Below are 15,790 nucleotides of genomic sequence, written 5' to 3' on the forward strand. Positions count from 1 at the left end.
ATTCAAGTACAAATCTTAATAGTACATCGGGCCTTATAGCATATATCCACGAAACATCATCTATTGGGGTATTACGCCCAATGTAATAGCCAGCGACAAAGGCACTGATTATGTTAGCCACAAGAAAGAATAGAATAATCATCGTAAACTTCGACTCAAGTTTCGACTGCAGATCTTCTTGAAAAGAGGAGAACATATTCCTGTCTTAGCGTGAGTATTCGGCTATTCGTACTCAGTACCAATAGGATTGTGGTGCTCGCTCGGCTGGGCTTCCAATAGGCCGTACGTCATTCGCCCCACCATCTGTAGGGCTATTGCGCCAGACTGTTGGTGAAGAAGAAACAATACATTTTGTACCTCCTTGTTTTACACCTTTTTTCCACCCAAAATCTCACCCAAGGAGAGTGTTTTCGTGTCTTGTCCTGAGCGCAGCTCCTGATCCTTCACACGATGGGAGACAATTTTGAGCAATATTTGCTCACGGACTACTGTGATGTCAGCGAAACAATACAGCAACGTCTGCTCAACACCCACAGAATAAAAGTGAGTGACATCCGGAAGGACTCCTCTTATCTGCAATGAAATGCTAATTCCAGGCCTTTCCATGTCATTCCAGTACACATGCTTCAGTGCCTCAGACAAGTGTCTGGTGTTTGGTGCTACATCTGGCAGTCTGTATCTGTTCCAGCGCTCGCCCTGCAAGTTCAGGCACTTGATTCCCAATCGCACGAGCTCCGTGAGCCTCGTGGCCATTTCCGGCAGTGAGAAGTACATCGCCCACGCCACCGCCTCGGGTGAGATCTTCCTCACGATGCTGGGCAGTGAGGCGAGCAGTCCCGAGAGGGCGATCAAGATCGACGCGGGGCGGATTACTTGTCTCCACTGGGCGACGGGCGACAAGTGTCTCTATTTTGGCGACGATCGAGGACGCGTGGCGTGCGTGAGTGTGTCCACGTTCATCCATCGCTCTCTCCTGAACATGCACACACAGGAAATCCTGCTGCTCACGTCGCCAATCCTGCAGATTGACAGCTTCGACGTGCTCCTGCTCGTCACCACCACGTCCGGAAGCATCATGTGCAACACGGAACGCGAGGAGTTCAAGCGGATCGGCTCGCAGGCGAGGAATGGTGCTGGCGGAGCGTGCTTCGTGGGTATTCAGAAAGACGAGTATCTGACTGGGAAGATTTTCTGCGCCAGACCAAAGACACGCTTCTGGGAAGTGCAATTCGATGGGAATGTCAAGCAGACCATCGATCTGCGAGAGGCTCTGGCCATTCCTCCGGCGCGAATCAGGAATGCCACAACAGAGGAGGATGCAAGTGTGGATTTTCCTGCGCAGATTCTGTCTTTCCACCAGCTGCAATGCATGGAGAATCGATTGATTGTCGCCAACACGTCGAGTGGCGTCTATATTTTTGACCCGACTCAGAATTTCGTACTGTGGAATGATGAGTTCAGTAATATTCACAGTGTTCGGATCGTTGGGAACAGTTTGTACATCTTCCTCAACAGCATGGAAGTGTTTGTTGTGCGTGTGACGAAGCTCTGTGATCATATCGTGGACATTTTGATGGCTGAAGACTTCCCAAAGTGTCTGGAACTCATGGTGCGAAACATGTCCTACGTGAAAAATCATGTTAGGGTGCGAGAGAATCTTCATCAAGTGGGCAAATTTCGTGAATTCCTCCGGGAGACGAAGCACGATGACATTCTGAATCTCTTGGAGAGCATAATTTCCACGCCGAAGCGTGATTTGACTGAGAATGCAAATGCTGATGAGATGAAATTTCCACAGAAGAACATCAAAGATGTGATTGCCACGGTGATAAAGAGCAAATTGGGGAAGAATATCAAGATGGGATTGAATTTGCTGGCAAGCTTTGACACGACGCCAAAGCAGGAATCACCGGCGGAGCACCAGAATGGCCAACGCACGGTGTTCAGGGAGATTGAGGAATTCTCAGCGAACTCCTTGGCGACTGACGAGGAGATTGTGACGCGCAAAATGGTGCTCAACAGGAAGACCAGCCCCGAGATGGTCTATCCCAGGCTCACGGATGAGGAGAAGCTGCTGAGGAATCTGTACATGATCTACAAGTCTTCCAGGATCGGCAATATCAGGCTGGTGGAGAGATATGCTGAGATCTTCGACAAGTACACACTGGCGGAGATTTCGGCGTTGCTGGGAAAACTCCAGGGCGTCATGGTTGAAAATGGTGAGTTTCCTGATAAAAATAAACAAGACACTTCTTTATCATATCCTTTTTCTCCATTTTCCTTAGGCGAAAGCGAATCAGAAGCGCGCAGGAATTGCATTGGCCTGTATTTGGACTACATCAAGCCGGAGTTGATTTGGGAGATGGACGAGAAGGCGCAGGAATTCCTCTTGGAGGGCTTCATGGTGGTGAATGAGGACGAAGGAGCGCCAAAGTGTGAGAGTTGCTCATTTCCTCTGATCACCGTGCACGAGGGTCAACACATGGATCTGGGCAAGATTCTGTTTCAGTTCCTCTGGTCCAGACAAGACAAGCAGCGCTGTGAATCTCTCGCTCGTCGCGTGCCTGCCCTGCTGGGCTTGTGGTGTCTCTATCGCGCCCAGGAGGGCCCTTTTGAGCACATGGAAGACTTCCTCTTTGCAGCGGGAAATTGTACGACTGTGAGGAAAGTGTCTGAGCGTCTCAAGACGGTACAATTCGAGAGGATTCTCTATCTTCTCGACCAGTTGCTCACGCACAGAGTGACTTGGTGTCCACAGTGCGGAGCGCAGGCCGAATTGGCGGCCACAATCGCTGGTCTGCCAACTTTCTACTCGTGGCAGTTCATCACGGACGTGGCCGTGAAGCGTGCCGGCGGACGACAGACGCTGCAGGAGCTGCAGAAGTATCAGAAGAATCTCCCTGTGAATTCCCTGACGAGGGAATACTTTCTCATGTGCTTGCAATCGCCATAGACTCAGGCTCCGCCGCGAGCTGCATTTGTTCACTTTATCAGTTACCACAATCGGACACGAGTCGGAATCCGGCTCAGTATTGGACTGTATTTTACTGCATAAATTTTTACACGCGTATACACCAAAAATAAAAAGAAAGCATTAAAGGATATTAATAGGACGATAAGGTGCAAGTTGCTAATAAATTATTAAACGTGTATTATTTTGAATGACAAATAAACATTGAAAGAGACAAATAATTTGTGATTTTTATTACTCTGATTTGCTGATAATAATTGTGATGTTAAGGAAATTAAGTAAATTGACTTACCTTTGTTGACTCATTGGAAACCGCATTGAAATGTCTTTTCGGCCAAGTGGAATTGCATTGAAAGAGAGTTTTTTTATTCTTCGAATTGGACTTTATTGTATATATATTCATATATTTAATATACTTTATTTCCATACATCTTATAGCTTTTCTCAATATATATTCTTCACTTTTTTGCTTCTCTTTTTTTGAAATATATAGTTTCTTCTTTTCATCTTTCAAAGAAATTACTCACATGTTGATTTTTCTTGCAATAATATCGATTTTCTTTTACTTTGTCACCTTATAAATAAATATTAGTTTCATTATGTTTTTTTTAGTGTTTCTGTGTGTGTGTTTTTCCACCATCTCACTAAACTTGCCTTACAATGTACTTCTCTTATCCGATAGTTATTTTCTTCTTTCACTACAATGTAATGTTTTAATGCGAATATGCATTGTTTTGTTTTGTAAAATACAAACGAGAAAGATGTTTATGATATAGTTTCTTTCATTTTTTTTATCTTCTTCTTCCTTTTGTATGTAAATCAATAAAGTATCTTTAGTTTTTCTTTTACATTTTTCTCTCTTTCTCATTTTTTTTTTTTAATAAAAACACTATAAATATAACTTCTAGTCATTTTCTATTTCTTGGTGTTTGTGTCATAAATATCAAAAATTTTTCTTGTTGTTCCAATTTCTCATTTTCTTTGTCAGCTATTTTATAATTTTTATGATTTTTTTACTTCAGAGTTTTATCTTTTTGATATACAAAAACTTAACAACAATCGAGAAAGGTTTTGTATTCTCTGTGATGACATTCTATGCAACTTTTAATGATACTTCTTCTTCTCGACTTTTTCTTAAATGATAATGCAAAAGAAAATAGAAATAATTAAATGAAATAATTGCTTAGAAGGTAAAAATGTGATATTTGGAAATTTAAATGGTTCAAGTGGCATGTTTTTTATTGATATCTTGTAGGTTTTTTATGTCTTCCTTGTCATCTCTAGTGATTAAGTGTGATTTGTGTTGTTGTTTGGAAAAGAGGACTTGGTTTTTACATACATTCTTAACACTTAGCTCAACGATTGTTTATCAATATGGTTTTCATCATTCATTTTTAGGTATCTTTTTTCTTCTTCTATTACATATATTATTTGGGAGAATTGAACTATTTCTTTGTATTGTTTATCAATATTTGTTTACTGAATAATTTTTCCTATATATTTAATGCCTATTTCTTTTCTTTTTAGAGATGGAATATATCTCGAGACACAACTCTTAAGCTAAACTCAAGTCAAGAAGCTGCAATGCGAGCATCGCAATTCTTGGCATGAGACAATGATTGTGAATTTTTTATCCTTGATTTTTTTTATCTGAAAGATATTAGAGGTCAAAGGTCTTCCCACCACTAGTTGGCGGTGATTCTTGTTCTATGTAGAGTTACCAGTTTGTCGATATATAGAATGTGTTTACAAATAGAAAAAACAGCAGGTTGAAGGATTTTGTCGGTTAGAAAAGTCTGAATACCTCGATTTTCTTTATAATTTCAATCAGTTCAAGAGTTCAGTTTGTGCTTTTTGGCGGGAAACTTTGAGCCTCTCTCGTCGCACCCCAAAGAAAAAGTATTTTTTCAATCTTCAATTTAGAGAGTGTGAGAGTGAGTGTTTTGCTCAAGAATATTTGCCTTTAACTATTTCTGTAACAATTAATTATTTCCTTTTATCGCCTCACCTTCGTCCTATATGTTTCTTTATTCTGTATGCAATTATTATGTCAGCCAGTCCGTAAACTCATCATTCGCCATTTCTGTACTGTTGTGAGTTTACATCCTGAAGCCTTTTGTCTATAGCAATCACAATTATATACCATCATTTCTGTAATATGTACAATTGTTATCTTCACACTATCTTTTTACCTATTTCTTATATCATGTCTTGATGTGGGTTTTAGGAAACAACACAATAATTAAAGTAAGATATTTTACAAACAAAAAAGAAGTATATATCAATTGGGAATCCCTTATTAATAAACTATATAATAATGTAAAGTGTACAAGAAATATGCCACTGTTTCATGCCTTTTTCGGTGCATTATGTTCTCAATAATATAGTTAATAAGATTTAAATATGTTTCAATTAAAGAAAAATACTCAATTGTGAGTCTGAGAAGATTTCTGACATTGAGCTTGAGAGACGATAAAAAATATTGTTGATGAAACAATTGTAAAAGAGACGCACCAAAGTGATTGGTGGAAACAATGAAACATCAAACATCTTTTATTGTCTCGAGAATTTTACTGTTTGAGATGAGAAAATGAGACACTCAAGATTAAATATTAAGCGATCTTATTTACAAACGATTAATAGGCAAAATGACTGTCACAGAGTGGAAAAGTGTCGAAACAATAAATTATTACAAAATACACGGTAGAAATGAGGAGTTTCCACTTAAAGACTATTAACCACTAATACTCCGATCGAGGACACCTAAACCTAAAGCTCTCCTGGCGTCCAGAAAGTGAACATTTTTTTTCGTTATCATTAAGGCAATTAAAACGATGATGTAAGAGTAGAAACAATCAAACACTTACCAGCTAAGATGTGAAATTTTTGTTTAAATTGTAAAAATGTTGGTATTTTTAAGAAATCTTAGGTACAAATGGCTACATTATCGGAAGAAAATCTTAACAATATTTCTCATAATCAACTCAGCTGTTGTTCAAGAGCAAACATAAAAAAAATCAGGGACTCGCGAAACATAAAGAACAAAAAAAAGAGTGGCTTTTGAGCTTTTGAAGGAAAGAAAAAGAAAAAAAATGTATTCTTGAGAAATAAATCATCAATAGATTTTCTTTTATTAAATAGTAATCATGTATAATAAATTTATTTTACATTTTCTTTATCATACCATTTTTTCTTTTTAAATATATAATAGCAAAAAAGAACGTCAAAATTATATTTAACATACAAATATTTGCAACAATATTTCCGCTCTTGTCGTTCAATTGTTTGTTTTTTTGTTTCTTTATCATCAAAAAATTGTATAAATATAGTACAATTATATCAATGATGCTCATCCTTGCAAAATATGAAACAACTCAACACAGGGTGTTTCTGCAAAAATGTTTCGCCAACAATATTTTCATAACTCTTTGCCGCCAAACATTTCTACAAAGCCAACTGTCACTGTGTAACCTTCTCTCAATGTACTTTACGTTGCGACATTCAAGCTGTAAGTGTGTGAAAATTAAGAAAAAAAATATGCAAGTAAAGTAAGTAAATAAATATTGCAAATATATATTGTATAATATATAAAAGTATTACAGGGAAATTGCATGAATTGCAGTAAAATTGCAAATACGACTTTTTGAGAGTGTGTGGACTATATAAATACGAAAAGAAATATATTCATATATATCAAATTTCCAAATGAATACCATAACTAAAAATAATAATCCGAGAATTTTCTCTTGTGGGTAAAACAAGCGCCAAAACTAATGCCGTCATTTAACAAATTTCTAGGATTTTCTTCACCACGATTATCGTCTTAAAATTAATTTGTAACTTGATGTACTTGTTTTTCTTCTTGTTTGTCTTGTAAAATTTAAACCTTATGTAAGAAGTAAAATTTAAAAGTTATAGCCATAAAATTCATACAATTAATTTTCCATTGTCTCTCATCATCCGAAATATAAGATATTTTCCATTTTTTTCGTGTATATTATTAGTTGTTATTCTATCAAGTTATAATTAATATTTAATAGATAATATTCTGCTTTTTTTTATTCTTCAACGACACTCATCTATGCAATAAACTTCCTCCTCAATTTTGTAAAGTTCTTCTCCTTCTTTTTCTTCTGGGTGTCTTAATAATTAAAGAGTTTTCTTTTCTTTTTTACATATTGAAATGGTTCATTCAGTAGAGGATCATCATTTTTTATTAATTTTCTCACTTTGTATTTTCACCATCTTGCATAAGTAATAATTACTATTTTAATAATAAGTGTATAATATGAATAATTTATATTGCATCTAAATAGATTGTTCATGTACTTTTAAGTGCTTTCATCTTGTTATTTTCTTCTTGCTATCTTCAATCATCTTTTTATATATCGTTCTTTCATCCATTAAATATTACAAATATTATTTCTCAGAGTTATGGTGTTCTTTTTGCTCTTTTTTTTCTTTCACATCAATATTCATGTAGAGGTAATTGATTTGAAAATCATCATTTATAGCTTTTATTACACGATTTGCAATTTGCGTGACGTGAATTCCGAGGAGAATTTAGTTCAAGTTCAGTGTTTTGTCTATTTTTTTTTTCGAGGATTATCTTTTCCACAATTTAATCTCCCTCATTCACTCAAAAAGATGCAAGAATTCTTCATGTTTCATTGCACGCATTGTTTCACGATTGCTTCTCGTATAAGTTGATCACGTACGAAGGAAATAAGATCAGCAAATGGGTGTTGAAAGAAGCGCAGAAAGAATAACAAAATGCAAAGAGAATTGCGTGAGGCTTTTACGCGTTTTGTGGCCCTCTCTGCTGGCCACCTCTGAAGATCACCGACAAGATCGCCGGCGAGATCGCGAGAGATGACAAGAAGAGAAGGGCACACCTTAAAGATCAATCGCAGTCCATTGATCGTGGGTGATCAATTTGCATGGCCATCGCGATGATCGCAATACAAATTGATCGCGTGCGACATTGTCATTCGGGGTGAATTCCAGACGCGATCATTGATCGTGCGCTTTCGTGATAAAGATCGCATTATGAAATTGATCCTGAAGGACAACAGAGTCCCTGGATTTCACAGTGAACCCCGAAAGAAACTCACCCTTCCAGCTGTGGTGATTGGGAAGGGGCGCTTTGTGATCGTGGAAGAGTTTTCCTAACATTTACAAAAGAAATAATAAAACTAACCGTAAAGTAAAAGTTTGTCACATTTACAACCATATTAAAAATTAAATTTAATATCCTCCTCTGGTAACGCGTCCACATATGTTTATCAATAATTTTTTCTCTCTATATTTTAAATATATTATAATAATATTCCATCCTCAATTATCATTTGCTTCGGAAAAAAAGTGGAAAACATTGAAAGTATTTAACGATAGAGATCCATTGAGTTTCTTAAAGTTATTATCAATATGTTTTTTCTTCTGTTCTTCTTAAGAATTAGTAATATATATATATATATTGTTATATTGTATTCTTCTCTCTTTCAGTTTCTCTCTTTACGTCCTTAAACACTATTAGTAAAATTTATATTGAATATTTTGTATATATCTCATATTTTCTCACTTATCTCTTATTCAATAATTTAATAGTAATAGTTAATATTATATATATATATATATATTTTTTTTTTTTTCTCCATCAGATATTTGCAGAGTGTCTCACATTAAAAATTAAATCTCTACACCTCTATAATCATCTCAATTGTGCCATCCTGTGTGATGGCGATTCTTTTTGTAGGTTCATCTTCTTCAGTATTTTTCTTTGTTTTCTCTTTTTCATCTTCTTTTTAATTTTTTTCCCACTTTTTTTTGTACAATAATAGGCAAAAATATAAGTCTTTTATATTTATTTCTTGTTTTTCATCTCTCATACACTTTGTTGTCATGGAAACGCAATCAGTTCACGTTTCATTCAGCAAAGACAACATCAGTCAATTAGTTCTTGTTTTATAGTAAGAAATTGCGCCGATCGAGGACTTAACTCTGCGACCCTCAATTCGGCTGAAGATCATTTCTCATTTGCAGTGAACTTGCGTGAGTTCCTCTGTAAGATTTTGGTTTTAGTCGTCTTACGAGAAAATGATGAAGGGGCCAAAACGTTGTGTGGTGTTGCTCACGATCGTATTTTCTTGTTTTTGTTTTTGTAGGTTCTTCGCGCGATTGTTAAACACTTATTTGATTTTTTTCTTTATAAATTCGAATTGTTTGCCGACAAAAATGCTATTTTATGATTTTTTTTTCTTTAATTACTCATCTCGTTTTGTTTTAATATTAAAGTTTTTCTTCTCATTCACTTCTATTACTATAAATTTTTTCTCATTTTTTTTTTAAAGTACGCACCAGATTGATTTTAAGTCTTGGCAGTGTTTCTTCAATAACAATTAATTTTACTCTTTTTCGACTTGACACAAAAATTAAATAACAAAAAAAACATTGACAAAAAAATTGACGATGCTTGTAAAAAGTATTTTTTAATTTGTCGGTCACTTTATGATTAAAAATTATATATATATTAGCCACATTAGACGGGGACTTTCTCATATTTAGGTGGTATCGAAAATCATTTAAAAAAAATCATTTGAAACACATTTTGTGAAAAAAATACTAACGCAACGAGGGAATTAATATTTGACAACATAAAAATATTTGATAAAAACTTTTACATATTTTGCAAGATTTCCACTTTTACTAGTATTTTCTCATCATTTTCAATAAATTGATATGGTAAAACACGTAACAACTAAATCAGCCTTATCGATTTTTATTGTTTCTATAATCTTTTCTTCGTTAAAATCTTTTCTTTTCTAGTTTACTTTCTTTACTCAAATTATCCTCAATCGAATTGTTTCTTTTTTACTCCTGCTTCATAAAATAGTCTGGACTTCTTTTTGTCGTACGTCTTTAAGAGATAGAACGATGAAAAATATTTTGCCAATTGTCTCCTTATTCTGCCATTACTGAAACCTCCATTTCTCAAACTAGCAAATTTAAGTGCTTTCAAACACTGCCGAAATTTTTTGCTCTGCTCTTTAATTCGAATTCACATTTTTCCCCTTTTTATTCTTCTCAAATTTTTCACATTTTTGTTTTTTTTAATATTCTCATTCAATTTCACATTTGACCGATCTCGAAACATCAACTGACTGCCTTGCTTTATTTAAATCTGCCACAAACAGTGATCGTGATTTTGTGATCTTGGGCTGTAATTTCTCTTTATCTTTTTCTTTTTTACTTCCGAAACTTCAACTTTCCGGAATATGAGTTTTGTATGGTTGTTGGAAAAGATTTTGCTGTTATTTTGCACTTTCATCAGTGGTTAAATAGAATCTTTTGAGTTTGCCACTATAAAATTTCTGGTGTTTTGAAAAATAACACTTTTTCTCTATTATTTTTTTTATTATAAATCTTTTCTTCTGGTTCCCTTTTGTTTTATGCAAAAAATAATGTTGCTCCATCTTTAAAAAAATATATTTCTGCTTCCATGCTTAAATATTTCCTCTTCACAATATTTGTTTCTTCTTTTTTTTTGGTTTGTCTAGATATTTCTTTATTAGTTTACATATTTTATCAGGGTTATGCTATTTAGGTATTTTTTTTACGTGATATCTTTTTCTTTTCTATTTTTGTAGAGATATTTTTTTCCACGATACATATCAATTTATTTTTTCTCACATCATAATCATTCTTTTGACAACTTCTATTTACCTTTTTTTCTCTTTACTTTCACTTTTGATTAATGCACAAACATTGAGGGAAAAATGGCGTGCCGTAAAACATTGCTTGCTGCAAAAAGGAAAAGAAATCTTATATAGAAGAAAATGTTAAACAAAGTGAAGCTTTCTAGCATCATTATCACTTCCTATGAGTTTTATCTTTTCAATTTTCTTTGAGATATAATTCTTTTTTTCTTTTTACAAATTTAATCATGCCTTCTATTGAGACTTTCTCACACATCTACCAATTAACACAGTGGATATCTTATCGACTGTTCTACACCACAAATATTTCTCAGAAGAAGAGGTTTCTACGAAGCATTCCACAGACATTTGCAAATCTACTTGTACGTCTTGATAAGATTCAAACTCAATTATTGACATCCTATAAGCTTCCTATACTGTTCCTAGAAGTTTAAAATTGAATGAATTTCTTCCGCATCACGGCTAAAAGTTTGTGTTTTCTCCATTAAAATACGCTTTCCCTTGTCAACTCTCAATCGCACAAGTCGTGGCATGGAAATATTTTCTCCGTATTGTCCATCTCTTTAAAGTCGTCCTCCTGAAACTGTTGAGCTCATCGATGGATTGTTTTTTTTGTTGAAATCATTTTCATTTTGCTTGGGGGAAGATGTGGATGGTCTTTGATGCATTGACTAAATAACTTGCCCTGGGTTTGCGCGCGCAATTCGATGGGACGTTGTCTGTTTTTGGGCAAATTATTTCTTGGCCTTTTTTCAGTCCCCGAACCGACTGCAAGCCTTCTTCCACTTGCACTGTGTGCACCACTGATCCTTGTGCTCCATTCCGTACACCTTCCGGCACTTCTTGTTCTCGCCGCGCGTGCGCCGATTCGGCGACAGTGGCGATCGGTGAGCGGCGGGCGCATTGTGAGCCACCACAGCGCCCTGATTCACGGGCATGTAGATGTTCACGTTGTGCTGCACCGCCGTGATGGCGTTCGTGTATGTCGGCGACGGGTAGGGAGCGTACGACGTGGACGGACGCGGCGACAGTCGGACGTGCTTCTGCGGTGATGCCTGATCGATGCGAAAGAGACGAGAAAATGCATAAAAACCCACCCTTGTCCACAAGATTTCTCAAAGCAATATATAACCCAAGAGGCGGAGGAAAATGCCTTTCAATCATTTGACAATGAATTGCCAGCAAATTTCCCCGCACAAACACACGCCATCGATACTCCAAAAGACAACCTCAATTAATTTGCCGGCTCAGATTTCTGGCGTTTATAACCTTCTGGTGAAGTAATGAGAGCCGAATAAAATGTGGGCTCATCTATTCATTGATGAAAATGATAACACACACACGTCTTTAATTCTTTCAAGCCTTGACCAAGTATTTTCGCAAGAGCCACGAAAAGTGAAACATTGAATTTCAAATAAATCCCCTTCGCTCATCTCCACAATTCATGGCCTAATCGCGCGCGCGCTTGGGAGAATTGGACTCTCTCGCGCGCATTGTGGGCCTTTTTCAGGGCTCATGACAAATCACTGGTAGATTTGTTGGATGGCAATTTGGCCACAGTTGGAGATTAATTGCTTCGCGGCGCCAAAAATAGAGGGAATCAACAGGTGCTCTCGCGGCTCCAATCGAGGCTTTGGAGTATCTCTGGCTGGTGTGTCTCTTGAGATGAAAGCGCGTATAGTAAGAGAAAGGGTTCACCACCTTGGGGAGTGATCGACTCACCGGACTCTGCTGGTGAGACCACGAGTAGTTGTGCTGTGGCAGAATCGCGTTGGGAATACTGATGGGTCCGGCATGGCCGATGGGAAGCGGTGGCTTTACTGGAGTCTGCTGCAGGGACAGGAATCCTTGTCTGTCGAGTGAAATTGCACGAGATCATGGACTGAATCTTTCGATAGCCAAAGAGAGAGTAAAAAAAAAGCCTTGGACAGTGACTCACCTGAAGCTGCCCACGATTTGGCGCTGATACTCTGGATCTTCATGTGGCGGTCTTGCCATATCGCGATGACTGAGCGTGGGCGGCGAAGGTGGACTGGGAGCAGCGGTATCTTCCTCGTCCTCCAGCTCTGTGTAGTAGAACTCCTCCTCGTGATCACTGTCGCTGAAGGTGCCATCGTCGTCCAACGATTGACGTGGCTTCTTTGGCCTGCAAGAAGAGTGCGGCGACACAGCAGAAATTAGTAACCCGGCAAATGCAGCATCCCAGCAATTCTCAACTCCCTAATAGGTGCCATTTACCACGAGAGGATACAATCTCAGCGCTCAAGCGACCACTTCTTGTCATGACTCGGTGGCTTGTTTATGCTCTGCCCATGATCGCGATCTCTAGCTCTGGCACTATTGCCTGTACTCACACAACGTTCACAGTTCTTCTTCTGCGCGCGCTGCCCAAGAAAGCCCCACACAATTCCTCCTCCTCATCTCTCTATAGACCATACAAAATGAGCAGGAACGGGAGAAGGGAAAATGTACACACACGACTTGAGATGACATGCACAACGGCACCAGCGAGGAGATGGAGCAAGAAGAAAAATAAAAGTAATTCCCACATACCGTTATCAAGTTCTCTTTCAACTTCTAACTTTCTTCAACTGTGCTTTTTTGCGCGCCTCACCATCGCAACTTGCGTGTGTTACTTTTCATTTTTTTCTTGAGAGCTGCAGAACACCCAACAGGAGAAATCAATCCCAATTAACCGCCGGGAAGACATAGATTTATGGGCATCTTTGTTGGGATTTTCCAACACGAAACGCGCAATTGAAAGAGAATTTTCACATTCTCTGGCCTTCAGGACTTCCCAAAAGTTATAAAACGTATTATCTAGCCATTAATATTTTATCTAATGCTGTAAATTTTCCTTGTTCATTGTCAACACTTTAATTTGACATCTCAATATTAGTTTTTAAAATGCTTAATGCTTATTTTCAAAGACTGAATTCCGTTCAAGCAGTAACTTCTTCCGTGGCGAATAAAATCCTGCTCCAGAATTACATGAAAATACATTATGTGCAATGGTTTGACCTATATTCTTCCTTCAAATGCCAAGATGCTGAAGTGGATGAAAAACTTTTCGTGAAATTTTCGCTTAAATATTCCCACTTTTGGTCTGAGTTTCTGACTGGTTGAAAAGTACTTTGCCTTTGACCTCTTCCGTCATCCTAGAGATAATTAAGCCTCTGGTGGTTGTAAAAGTGGAGCAGAGAAAAAGTCACAAGATTTATGACCTGTTTGAATTAAGATTCTCTCGAAAATCAACCTCAAAATAGATCTCTAAATTGAGGTGAAAGAGATTTTTTTTTAAACATCTCAGAGGGTGACCCGAAAAGGCCTTCCAGTTGACCATAGAAGTCAAAATAGTGTGTGAGTGAGAGAGCCAGCCAATGAGGAATTGAGGAGCCCATTTGAGGGTCAATATCGATTGAATATGTACACCGTGAAAGAGGATAGAACTGTGTCAAGGCACAATAAATATTCCATGTCTCTCCGCCACTCGCAGACTCAGTAACAATCAACTATGCAAATCCTATTCCCAGGCTGCATAATCGAGAATTAATATATATGCTGTGCTATCTCAATGATAAATCGCACACATTTTCAGCTCTCTGTCCCAAGTGCAGAGTCACACCGCGACGTCCAATACTGCTCAGTGACCAGCAGGAGAGTGAAGAGACAAAGAGTCTCATTTGCAAAGGTGTGCTTCGCGACTCTGAGATAATGCCCCAGCAAACAGGATCCTTTTAAATGCAAATCCAAACGACAAGCGCGCATCAATTCTCGCAGTCGGAGCGCCACACCGGTGCCTCGCGATATTGCCTTGATTATTCAATTTCGATTTGTTATATTGTGAAACGATGATCCGACAAAAGTAACAGGTTCTCTCACTTTACAGTTACAATCGCGAGACCCATCGAAACTTCTTTATTTTCACCATATTTTACTTCTTTTTTCCCCGTCCGTGTCTTTTTTCTGTTTACCTTCCTCGGATGTCTCACCACTGGACACACTTTAAACGACGATCGTCTTCCTCCACTTGCGATACGTGTTTTGTTTGTCTTCTGTGACATGTAAATTGCTGAAGATCAATTGCGCTTTGATTTGCAGTGATTAAAGAACATTTTCTCAAAAGCTCAAGGCTTTCATTTGCTGTCTTCATAAAAGCTTCATAGAGAGAAACCTTCGCAAACAAGTTGACAAAGAATTATAAATATCCCAAAATATACTCTCGCAATGAAAGTGCAATGTTTGTCAGAGAGAAAATCCGCTTCCGCAAAAAAAAATCAATGGATTTAAATTGCACTTAAATAAACGGCGAAAAATCTCATGGCGCCAGCAAAAAAATGGAAATCCAATTGATGGAGTCATGGTGTGTTTAAAAAATGTCAAAATGCTTTGGAAAAGACATAAAAATACCTGATGAAATTCAACAGAGTGAGAGAGAGAGAGAGCAATTTATTCACTTCATGCAGCGAGAAAGTCTCGAGAAAACAGCAAAGAAAATGCCATCAAATATATTTTGTATGTAAATTTTCGTCACGTTAGTAATAATTTTTCGGTGTGAAATGCCAAGGGGAGGTCAAATGGTCTTTTTCACGTCAATTTTTGCGAGAAAGATGATATTTAAAGGAACGGTGAAGATTTTTGTAGTCCATAAGAAAAATATCATATTTTGAATATCAATTTTGTTAACCTTTGCAGACATTTTTAATGCTTTATTGCAAAACCAAACAACTAACCTTAGGACGTGAGTTATATCATATCACGTGACGGAGCATTTGAAACCTATAATTTTAATTAAAATCAACCCATTTCTTTGAGCTTTTACAACTCAAGTCACTAATATTCATGAGACTAAGAAAACATGAATACAATTTCTCCAAATGACTTGACAAATTCTCTTTCTGCCCTTGAAAGATGATTCACAATTCAAAATGTTCAGTCATCATCCCTTTGTTGAGTCACTGCCACTTTCCCCTGGAAAACTTTTGGGAAAACCGCTTAGGAATAAGAAAAACAGGAATGGTCGAGCTTCGGCTTGAGAACTCTTGGGCCGCGAAAAAGGTCACTGGGTCATGTGAAGGGTTGCAGCAATTCTGAGCGATCACTT

The 15,790-nt window shown here is 37.3% G+C and overlaps 2 protein-coding genes across 4 annotated transcripts in view; one reads left to right on the plus strand and one right to left on the minus strand.

Moving 5' to 3' along the window:
• The first annotated feature begins 114 nt into the window (after positions 1-114).
• On the plus strand, positions 115-3,181 carry LOC132256360 (BLOC-2 complex member HPS5 homolog). The gene is made up of 4 exons (XM_059752764.1): positions 115-210; positions 401-543; positions 617-2,219; positions 2,286-3,181. The coding sequence occupies exons 2-4, from the start codon at positions 451-453 to the stop codon at positions 2,951-2,953; spliced, it is 2,364 nt and encodes a 787-aa protein (XP_059608747.1). The 5' UTR covers positions 115-210; positions 401-450; the 3' UTR covers positions 2,954-3,181.
• Positions 3,182-4,486: 1,305 nt separating this feature from the next.
• LOC132255902 (zinc finger protein 395) overlaps positions 4,487-15,790 on the minus strand; it is a 64,852-nt gene continuing 53,548 nt past the window's right edge. For 2 of the 3 annotated variants that reach the window (XM_059752110.1, XM_059752260.1), the window contains exons 6-8: positions 12,626-12,832; positions 12,388-12,538; positions 4,487-11,741 (exon numbers count right to left, since the gene is read on the minus strand). In XM_059752110.1, coding sequence (XP_059608093.1) covers positions 11,439-11,741; positions 12,388-12,538; positions 12,626-12,832 — 661 coding nt within the window. In that variant the 3' untranslated portion in view covers positions 4,487-11,438. The remainder of the gene's footprint in view (positions 11,742-12,387; positions 12,539-12,625; positions 12,833-15,790) is intronic. The other variant, XM_059752185.1, reaches the window with a different exon arrangement.

Source organism: Phlebotomus argentipes, unplaced genomic scaffold, assembly GCF_947086385.1.
Source record: "Phlebotomus argentipes unplaced genomic scaffold, Phlebotomus argentipes genome assembly contig_10, whole genome shotgun sequence".
Taxonomy (NCBI): Eukaryota; Metazoa; Arthropoda; class Insecta; order Diptera; family Psychodidae; genus Phlebotomus; species Phlebotomus argentipes.

Bases quoted from the DNA above. Each gene is read 5' to 3' on its own strand.
- LOC132256360 (XM_059752764.1), top strand. From the start codon at position 451: ATGGGAGACAATTTTGAGCAATATTTGCTCACGGACTACTGTGATGTC. The intron at 544-616 runs GTGAGTGACATC...ATGTCATTCCAG, and splicing joins TCAACACCCACAGAATAAAA to TACACATGCTTCAGTGCCTC. The intron at 2,220-2,285 runs GTGAGTTTCCTG...CATTTTCCTTAG, and splicing joins GGGCGTCATGGTTGAAAATG to GCGAAAGCGAATCAGAAGCG.